This window comes from Carlito syrichta, unplaced genomic scaffold (genome assembly GCF_000164805.1).
Source record: "Carlito syrichta isolate Samal-C Ts95f unplaced genomic scaffold, Tarsius_syrichta-2.0.1 Scaffold142908, whole genome shotgun sequence".
Taxonomy (NCBI): Eukaryota; Metazoa; Chordata; class Mammalia; order Primates; family Tarsiidae; genus Carlito; species Carlito syrichta.
In genome coordinates, this window is record NW_007087004.1 from 1,764 (window position 1) to 12,341 (window position 10,578).

Sequence of the window (10,578 nt, forward strand, 5' to 3'; positions counted from 1 at the left end):
CCCGGCTGCCTCCTACGAAGTCCTGGCACCTAACCTTGTCCCCGGCATCTGGGACTCCGGGGCTGTGCCGGCCCGGCCTCCCCTGATCGCTGTGCCTCCTTGCCTCCACAGCTCTTCATAGGGTTTGGCTTCCCCTATGAGGGCCCCGCCCCGCTGGAGGCCATCGCCAACGGCTGCGTCTTCCTGCAGTCCCGTTTCAGCCCCCCCCACAGCTCCCTCAACCACGAGTTCTTCCGTGGCAAACCCACCTCCAGAGAGGTGAGTGGAAGCACCTGGCCCCAGCTCAGAGCGCCTGGGACGGAGACCCTTGTAGTTCCGGGAAGAGGGAGACCGGGGCCCAGGGCCAAGGGGCAGATGGGACATACGGGTGGGGCTGGCAGGCATGAGGAGAAGCTGCCCATCTCTGTGCCCTGGCCAGGTGTTCTCCCAGCACCCCTACGCGGAGAACTTCATTGGCAAGCCCCACGTGTGGACTGTGGACTACAACAACTCGGAGGAGTTTGAAGCAGCCATTAAGGCCATCATGAGAACTCAGGTGAGAACAGTGAGGACGCCGCCCACCCACACCGTGGGTCTTCGTTATGATTAGAAAATGGTGCCCCTCTGGGCAAATTCAGACTTGCAAGCCTGGGTTGGCGAAGCAGTCATGCCTTCCCTGGTCAGGGCATGTGGACTGGAGGGTGGAACAGCGGTCCTCCTCACTGACTCAGGTGTGCAAGTGCAGAGATTGCCTTTGTGCGGCAAGCAACCTGCACAACTTTACGTGGCAGCCGTGGTCCTGGAATCATTTATTGAGCCTCTTCAAGGGCCAGGTGCTAAGTGTTTCCAGGATGAATGTGTGAAGGTTCTTTGAACTCTGCCGCAGGTTTGGGTCTGCAGCCTTTCAGCAGCACATCTCAAACTATAATGTGCCCACAGGTCACCTGGGGATCTTGTTAAAAATGCAACTAATCTCCTGCATTTCTAGAGGCCTGGGTGGTACCCATGGTACTGTCTCCTGGGAGCCACACTTGGAGGAGAAGGGATAGAACACCTGGGTCTTCTTAGAGAGTGTGTGAGGGTGCCTGTGTGTGGCTTGGGTGAGAGTGCGGGGGCATTTGTGCTTGATAAATCTTATCTCTAGGGCCAGCTATGGTGGCTCACACATGTAATCCCAGCACTTTGGGAAGCTGAGGCAGGAAGATTGCTTGAGCCCAAGGGGTCCAGATTGGCCTAGGCAACATAGTGAGACCTCCTCTCTACAAAAAAAAAAAAAAAAAATTAGCTGGGTATGGTGGGGTGCACCTGTAGCTGCTCGGGAGGCTGAGGTGGGAGGATCACCTGAACCCAGGTGATTGAGACTGCAGCGGGTACCTCTGTGGCTTTTGATCGCACTTTGGGCTCTGCTGGCTCCTTCATTCTGGGAAGCGTCAGACCCGGTGGATGGCGCTCCTCTCGCCGCCATCCTTCTGGACCCACGTTCTGCTGTCGCTCAGAACCAGGCTGAGCTGAAATAACCACCCCTACCCGGTGGCCCCTTTCCAGCCCAGGACCACCCTCGTGGAGAGTGCCCTTCCGGAGGGGTGTGCTTGGGGCGAACCTGTGGGTCTGTGGCAGACCCTTGATTGCAGCAGGGATCACCACACACGAGTGACACGAGAGAGAGGCAGGCCCAGGGAGGAAAAGCAGCTGCGTCCCATGACTGCCACCTGGGGAGCTCCAGAGCAGGGGCTGGCAGGGATAAGACTTTACAGGGTCTCGAGGGCTTCGCTTTGGACCTAGAGTCCTGCCTGCTTGTCCTGACTCCTGGAGCAGGGATGCGTTTTTTTAAAAAACACCTGACTGGGCGTGGCGGCTCATGTCTGTGTAATCCCAGCACTGTGGGAAGCCGAGGCAGGAGGATCTCTTCAGCCCAAGTATTCAAGACTGGCCTGGGCAACATTGTGAAACCTCGTCTCCACAAGAAATGAAAAAATTAGCCAAGTGTGGTGGCGTCCGCCTGGAATCCCAAATACTCAGGAGGCTGAAACAGGAGGCTCATGAGCCGTGATTGTACCACTGCACTCCAGCCTGGGAGACAGAATGAGACCCCACTCAAAAGAAAAACACTCCCCTGCATTCAGAGTATCAGGACCCCGAGCCTTAGCCTATCCCCTCCACAAATGGCCCAGAAAGTCCCTCCTCTACTGACAGAGACATCCTCGTCCTCACATCCTTCTGCCTGGGTGTATTTTTCTAATGAGGGCGCCAAGAAGAATATTGCTGGGTGGCAGCATCTTTAGTTGTGACAAACGTAGCCATGTGTCCCACAGTGAGGGAGAGCGTCTGTGTAAACACACCTCCTCCTTCACTATAAATCTCTCAAGGTTATGGGCAGGGATGGGCTGTCTGAGCCTGGATCCCTGCAGGAGGTGGCCCCAAGGCAGAGATTTCATCACAAGTAGCTTATTTGGGAGGTGACCCCAGGAAGGCCCTGATGAGCAGGGAGGCAGGGTGTGTCAGCAAGCCCGCGGCACCTGGAGCTTGTCACCGCAGGGGCCTCTGCACGATGGGGCAGTGCACACTCTCGAGCTGTCCTAGCCAAAGAGCAGGAGGCCTGGATATGAGTCCCCCAAACCCTGCCATCCATGGCTGAGGGCTGTGCTCCAGACATGTTCAGCCTGCCCCTTGCTTGGGCTGCAGGCCAGAGACAGCCCTGAGGGAGGGTCACAGATGGGCGCTGATGGCACCCACCGCAAGGAGCAGCCTGTGACCTTGTAATCCTGGGCCCTGGCAAAGCACCAGTCTAGATGGGGAGGGGGAGGGATCAGAAGCTGCTAGCTCCAAGCCCCGAGCCCCTGCTGCTGAGCCCCTGCTGCTGAGCCCTGTGCTGCTGTCCCGGCTGGGGGCCCAAGTTTCAGCAAGGCCATAGCACAGGAACCTGGCCCCATGACCACGCCCTAGGGAAAGGGCTGGGTATCTTTGGTTAGTGTTGGTTTACAGGCTTAAAGGGGCCAGAGGTACCAGGGCCAGGAAGGAGGCCTGGGACAGTGGCCTCAGTACAAAGGAAGGAACAGTGAGAGGGTTAATTCTGATCAGATTCATTGCTGGAAACTGACCAGCCTCAGCTCTACCAGGTGGATGCTGCTTGGAGAAGTCCCAGCAAGGAAGGAGGGTGAGGGAGAGGATAGGAGAGCACTGGGAGGCTGGAAGGGGGCTTCCACCCCCCCACTCTCCTCCTCCCCATTTCTAGACCAGCCTCCCTCTGCTCCCCGCACTGCTCCCCCAGGTGCTCCTTGCAGAGGGGCGGGGCCAGGCTGGGGAGCAGATGGCAAAGACTTTTCCCATCCCCAGGGGATCTGCCCCAGCCTCCAAGACACCTTGTTAAGCTGAATGAGCAAAACAACCCACCCAGACCAGAAAGAGGGGGCCGGGGAAGTGGACAGCGGGCTGTGCATGGGAAGGTGCTCAGATAGTCATGGGTATTTCTGGTTGAGCACACAAGAAACTGGTAACAGTGGCTGCCCTGGAGAAGGGGCTGAGTGTCTACTGTGGAAGGAATCCTCCTTGTCATTATTTTCCTTTTCGATTTTTTTTACATGAACATCTGTTTAATTTTGTGAATTAGTTAGTTAAAAAATAACAATAACGAAAGGACTAAAGAGCCAAGTAATTGCAGATCTGACAAGCTAAGACTTGCAGTGGGACCCAAATCAGCTGAGGCTTCTCTGCTCTCAGTTACTCTCTTTTGTGGGCCTCACCCACTTCCCGGCAGTTCACCCCCTCTTAGCTCAGAGTGGCTCAAACATTCATGTGTCCAAGAATCCCCTGGGGAGGTGCCTAGGTGCAGATTCCCGGGCCTGTTTTATAGGACTGGGTTTCACCTGGGACTCTGCAGTTTAAACAAATACTCTGGATAGTTCGTTTTTTTTTGTTGTTGTTTTTTTTTGAGTTGGAGTCTCACTCTATCACCCAGGTTGGTGTGCAGTGGCACAGTCATGGCTCACTGCAGCCTCAGCTGCTTGGGCTCAGGTGATTCTTCCGCCTCAGTCTCCTGAGTAGTTGAAACTATAGGCATGGACTACCATGCCAGTGAATTTTTTTGTGTTTCGCAGAGATGAGGTTTCACTCTTTTGCCCAGGCTGGTCTTGAACTCATGCAATCCTCCTGCCTTGGCCTCCCAAAGTGCTGGGATTGCAGGGATGAGCCACCACACCCGATCTAGGTATTTCTAATAGTTCTATTTTAAGAAACAGGTTAGGGACAGCAGGGGTGGCTGAGAGCGAGTGAAGGCCATTATTGGGGAGCGGCTAGTTCTGCAAGTCTTGCACCTTTTACAGGGAGAGGCCAGGCCAGAAGGGAGACACAAGACACTCAGCCCAGCCGGCCCCCCAGCCTCACAGCTGGGGAAAATCAGTCTGGGTGCCCTTTCGGTGTCTCTGGGACTCTGCGGCTTTGCTCGTGGGCATCTCTCCATCCAGAGCAAGGCCACTCAAGGTGATGCCAGTGCTTACCTCCATTGCACCCCTCCTGCTGTTCTTCCCGCAGGCTGGCAGTCCCCCAGTGGGACCAGCACCTGTCACTCTGTAGAGACTGATGACAGTGCACACCTGTAATTAGACCTAATGGAATAATTTCCAGGCTGGGCAGGCTGACTCCTGTGGCAGGAGATTCATCCTGGCTGGGAGTGCTCCCGTCACACAGGGCCTTTGAATTACCTTGTGACAAGGCTTCAAACACATGAGGGGGAGTAGGTGCTGCCACCAAGCTGGGGAGTGGCCTTGGGAGGGGAAGATCTCTTCTCTGGGAGTTTTTATTTATAACCTGAGTTTGGAGTCTTGTCTCTGCAAATCCCTCCCCAATCCCCGAGGCATGTGGGGGCTTAGAAGCTCCCCAGACTCTGTCTTGAGTGTCAGGAACTGGTTGGGGCAGCAGCTGGCTGCCAGGGCCTTCTTGGGCTGTTAGTTTGGGAAGGAGAGCAGGTCGGGATGGGACTGTGCAGAGCGTGGGACCCAGAAGGCTGCACCTGAGGATTGGGGTGCATGCTGGCTGGATTTGGGACCTGGGGATTCTCTGGGTCTCTGAAACTGTCCCGGAATTAAGAATAGTCACTCAGCGCTGGTGAGTCAGCACTGGCACAATGTCAGATCAGCAGCGTCTTGTCTTGAGAATCAGTTCTGGTGGCCAGGGCCAGCTTCAAGGGGATCAAAGGCTGCTGCTTCCCTGGAACCCTCGAGTGTCAAGGATGTTCCCTTGGCTGGGGGCCCAGGACCAGCCTCCTAAGAGGTGGGGTCCCCAGTAAGCAGGACCCAGCTTGGCCTAATTAGACTTCCTGATACCAAAACACCACCCCCCTCCTGATACCAACACCCCCCACCCCCACCCCCTCGCTGCTGCAAGGAACAAAGGTGGTTGCAGGCTTGAGCAAAATGGTTTGATTTCACCACCTGGGCTAAAGACAGCTGAGTACTGGGGTGGCTGGCAGGAGAATGGCATCATGGGGCAGTGGGCTGGGCCAGGTGAGGGGCCACCAGGTGTGTTGGGGTTGGGAGATCCTGTGAGTCTGGGCTGGGTCATCCCTGTGTCCTGACCACTGCTTCTGCCCAGATCAGTGGTTCCCTTCAAGGTGGCTCTACACTGGACCTGAGAGCGTTAATGGAACAGAAAGGGGTTGGCGGACTAAGAAAAACTGGGGAGGAGGTGGGGGGACCCCCTTATCACATCTTTTCTCTGTTCCCCTTGCTTCTTTGGTCTCAGCTACTTAGTGCATCTGCCCCCAGATTGCTGTTAGATAGTTGACACGTGGTCCCCTTTCTGGGGAGTGAACCTTATGCAGTTCCCTTGTGCCTGGCCTGGACAAGGCACTTTATGAATGTCCTCTCATTCCATCCGCCTGGGAGATGCCCTGTGTTCCTCTGCGTGAATGTTCCACGTCTTGGGCTGCATACAGGCAGAGTTGGGGATGCCTTTTCATTCCAAGACTGTTTCCTGAGCACAGGTGGGCACTGTGCCAGACACCAGGGGTTCGGTGGTGAACAAGCCACGGTCCCCACCCTCAAAGGGCCCATCAGCTGCTTTGAGAGACGGGGAATGAACAGGAAGTGAAACACAGGTGCTCCTTCTATGCTGGGGGAGGTCTGGGACAGTGGTCCTGGAACAGGAGTTGGGTAGGGCTCCTTGGAGGAGATAATGCCTGAGAGGGTGGGTGGGCCCTGGGAAGAGGAGGCATGGTAACCTGGGAGGGGATGAACCATGAGCTTTATGCGAGTACAGTTGGGATGAGGAGCTGGGAGGAATGAGGCTGTGCCACTGGGTCCTGAGCCTGAGTCCCCAAGGGTCACTGGGTTATGCACTGGGAATGAGGGCTCTGAGCAGGTGGAGGGAACAGCTGGATGGGTGTGGTCTGCTTCCTGGTCACAGCACAGGGTGTGAGCGCTGACCAGATCCCGGCCCCCAGTGCTGCGCTTGGCAGGGCCCTCAGCCACTGAAACTCCTCCGCCAACGTGTCCACCCATCTCTCCCACAGGTAGACCCCTACCTACCCTATGAGTACACCTGTGAGGGGATGCTGGAGCGAATCCACGCCTATATCCAGCACCAGGTATGCAAGTCCTCTGTTCTGTGCCCCAGGGATTTGGGACTCCCACTCCATCAGCCTGAAGGAGGGGACCCAAGCTGGCTGCGTCTGCCCAGGGTGCTGCGCCCTCAAGCCATTCAGCTTTCCAGTCTGTCCAGTTTCCTTTCCCAGAGCTCCCTTGGGGCTGGAGATGGGCGGGTCAGAATGTGGCGTGGAAAGCAGCACTGCTCTGGGTGGGCTTGAGAAACCCCTGCCCTGGGCTCACCTTAGAGCCCAGCCCCATGGCACGAACATGAAACCTAGACTTTCATTCTTGTAAAACAGGTGTTTAAGAGTTTGGTAACTTGACTGAGCCAGTGGGAAGGGCAGATCCCCTAGTCACCCACTCCCTAAAGGTGATGGTGAGACTGGGGTGGGGGTGATGATCTCTGCCCTGAAAAACCAGGGGAAGAGGGAAAGGTCACTGTCACGAAGGCCTGGCTTGTCCCCTGCCCCTGAGTGAGTGTCTATGCAGGTCCTGTCCTGCAGATTGTACTCCCTGCTCCTTACAAGGTTGCTCAGGATGCCTGCATGTTGTGGATGAGGGGAGTCCTGGCCTCCCTGCGGCCCCTGGAGCTGACTCCTGTGGCTCTTGGAGCAGACCTTTGCAGGGAGAGCCCCTAGGGCCGGCTCACCACCGTGGGTGGGGCTCAGGGGTCCCAGGGTGGAAACCCAATTTGGACCTAAGTAGCGAGGCAGCACTGGGGTGGACAGCATGCAGGCAGGCCTGAATTCAAATCCTGCCTCTGCCATCCTTGGGAGGTTTCTTGACCTCTGAACCTCCGTTCCTGCCCTGTGAAATATCTGGAGACATACTGGTGGCATTTGGTGGGACTGTTGCAGGGAATAGATGAAACAATGCATGTAAAGCGACCTGGTATTTAGGAAGTGCCAGATGGCGGTGTCTCTTATTGTCACTGCAGGGCCACACCCTCAGGTATCACCCAGGAACCTCTGCCTCCCGTGTCCCCTCCCTAACATTACTCTCCTCCTGCCAGGACTTCTGCGCTGCTCCTGGCCCCATCCCACCTGGGGCCCGCACCCCACGAAGTCCCTTTGTCCTGGCCCCCAATGCCACCCACCTTGAGTGGGCCCGGAACGCCAGCCTGGCCCCTGGGGCCTGGCCCCCCACGCACTCCCTGCGGGCCTGGCTGGCGCCCCCTGGAAGGGCCTGCACTGACACCTGCCTGGACCACGGGCTAATCTGCGAGCCTTCATTCTTCCCCTTCCTCAACAGCCAGGACTCCTTCCTCAAGTGAGTGTGAGCCCCACCCGTTGGGCCCCCTGGATCCGCCGAGGATTTTCACCCCCTGAGCCCCAGGCCGCAGCCTTGCCCCTCAGTAGTTGGGGGATTTAATGTTTTCCAGTGAGGAAGGGACCCTCCAGGCCAGTGTCCAGGTCACGGCTGCCACACTCTTGGCAAAGTCCTAAACCTCCCAGAGAAGCTTCTCCCAGTCCCTGCTCTCCTGCCCCCGCCCCTCAGCCCCCTGCCTGGCCCATTGGGGCATCGTGTGGTCCATACCACAGAAAATGCCCCTGGTGGTCCCCCTACCGGGTCAGCCTGGGACCCCAGCCCCCTCCAGGCCAGCCCTCTCCTCTTCTCCAGGAGTCCTGGGGCGACAGGTGGGAGCAGGAGCAATAACCCACCCTCTTTCCTGGTCTGGGCTGGAGGGTGGGCTAGGGAGGGAGAATGGGCAGTACGAGGCTGGGGTCTGCCCCCGCCACCCCCCGCCTGGGCTTTTAGCCCAAGCAACAAACGCTGCTGACGGTGCTTTGTGGCGCCCTCCAGGCTGCAGGTACCCTGTGATAGCACCGAGTCGGAGATGAACCACCTGTACCCAGCCTTTGCGCAGCCCGGCCAGGAGTGTTACCTGCAGAAGGAGCCCCTACTCTTCAGCTGTGCGGGCTCCAGCACCAAGTACCGCCGGCTCTGCCCCTGCCGCGACTTCCGCAAGGGCCAGGTGGCCTTGTGCCAGAGCTGTCTCTGAGGCCGTCTTGCGACCCTGCCTGGCGCCCATGGTGGGCCCTCCCTGGCTACAGGAGAAAGCACCAGCAGATTCCGGGCTCTGGCCTCGCCCTCCCTGCAGTCCCCCAGGCTGGAGCTGCCTTTCCAGGCCAGGAAGCGGGCAGAGGAGAGCCGTGCAAGAGCAGGAGGAGGGCACCGCATCCCAGCCCCTGGAACCCCCCAGGTGGGATCCTCACGGCAGCACCACGGCCAAGCAGACATTGGGCGGCTCAGAGGGTCCGCCTTGCCCGGGGGCAGGTGGTCTGGCCCCTTGCTGTGTGCAAGTCCGGATCTGGACCAGGTGGAGAAAGGGCCCTCGTCATTCTCAGGCCCAGGACAGGTCTCCTGATTTTCAAGAGAGAGGGAGCAGGGGCCATGCTGCCCGTGGCTCCTGAAGGGTCCGAGGAAGGGCCCTCACACAGCCCTGGACAGCAGGCCCGGGCCGTTCTTGCTCTAGAGGGGGGACCTGGGGGACACCCCTGCTCCTGCAAGGGAGCCATGCACGCAGAGCCAGCCAGCCGTGTCCCTCTGGAGTTGCTGGGGAAGCGGACAGAGGACCAGGGGCCTGGGGACAGGCTAGGCGGAGGGACCCTGTCCATGCCTTTTGGCCCCACCCTTCCCTGTGCCTCACCTTTCCTGGTTTCCTGATTCCCCATACCGTCTCTCCACACACGGGGGCCGGGTCCACTATACCCTGTTTGAATTGTTTCCCTCTCCTGCTTGTTCCAACTCTCTTCGCTTCGGGCTTCTCCCAAAGCCCATCCTGGCATGGCCTGTGCTTCCAGAACCCCTTCAGGGGGCAGGTCTCCACCCTGGCCTCAGAGAACAGACTCTGAAGCCCCGTCCGGGGTGTCCTTCACCCACCAGGCACCTCCGCAGGTGCTGACTCCCCCACCCTCGGCATCTTCTGCAGACCAAGGCTTGGGAGGAAGCTTCAGCCCCTGACACGCCTTGCCTCCTTCCCAGCCGCCCCTCCCACGATCCCCCAGGGATCCGCCACGCCATTCCATATTGCCTGTGTCCTACTTCCTGCTTCCTCCAGCCTCAGATGCACCTGTCCGTCTCTGTGTGGCATGCCTGCCCCGGCCCCAGGAGGCCCCCTGCCCTCCACCCCTCGCCCAGAGCCCTGCCCGACTCGGCGGGCCGGGCCTTCAGAAACACTGCCACCCCACCCCGTTTTCTAGTCCTGCTCCCCCACCAACCCAGGCCTGCTCCTCCGCCCCCCCAGGGAGGCAGCCCCAGGACGCCAAGAGTTGGTGGAGGGGGCCAGGCCCCCTGTGGGGCCCAAGGGGGATGCTTTCCGCTGGGAGTCCCCTTCAGGCCTATCATCCCCTGGGGCCACAGAAACCATGACAGGAGCAACTCAGTGGTTCCCAAGGACTGACCTGTGAGGGAAAGCAATAGAGACACTCTTTTCTCTCTCTCTTTTTTAAAGATTTATTTCTTGAAATAATAAATATTTTATTGGGATGTGAGATGTGGAAGAGGTGCCGTGCTGTTTCTCATGCTTTCCCGGGACACCTGGGGCTCACCCAGGGCGGGAGAGGGTGGGTAGTTGGGATCCCCAGATTCTGCTTCACATCGCTGGAGACACCTTGCCCAAAGGAAGTACCTGCCGGTGTCCGATCTGTGGTCATCTCCTGGCTTCCTGGAGCTGTGACTCCAGGGACCCTGACAAACAGTCATACCCAGCCTTGTTCACACCTCAGGCTGGCCTCTGCCAGCTCCAACGGGCTGCAGCTGTGTGAGATCAGAGAACACAAATCCGTTTTGATAAGAGTCTGAGCCCATAATGAGAAGAAGACAGCTGATGTTAACACATTTACTGGCCGTAGGCACTGAACTGAGAGTCTGTTGCAAATGTGAGTTGCCATTTTCTGCACTCAGCCATCTTATCAGGTGAGTACTATTACATTTCCATTTTACACTTGGGAGGCACAGAGAGTTTAAGCAACTTGCCTAAGGTCATACAGCTTGTAAGCAGGGAGGTGGAATCTGC

The 10,578-nt window shown here is 58.0% G+C and overlaps 1 protein-coding gene across 1 annotated transcript in view; it reads left to right on the plus strand.

Annotated features, from left to right (window-relative positions):
- Nucleotides 1–10,056, plus strand: part of LOC103251439 (alpha-1,6-mannosylglycoprotein 6-beta-N-acetylglucosaminyltransferase B-like) — a gene marked incomplete at its 5' end in the record, with an annotated part of 11,303 nt that extends 1,247 nt beyond the window's left edge. The window contains 5 exons of the mRNA XM_008050017.2: nucleotides 112–258; nucleotides 419–535; nucleotides 6,485–6,559; nucleotides 7,573–7,829; nucleotides 8,364–10,056. Of these exons, the coding sequence (XP_008048208.1) occupies nucleotides 112–258; nucleotides 419–535; nucleotides 6,485–6,559; nucleotides 7,573–7,829; nucleotides 8,364–8,562 (795 nt within the window). The remainder of the gene's footprint in view (nucleotides 1–111; nucleotides 259–418; nucleotides 536–6,484; nucleotides 6,560–7,572; nucleotides 7,830–8,363) is intronic.
- Between the last annotated feature and the right edge of the window lie 522 nt (nucleotides 10,057–10,578).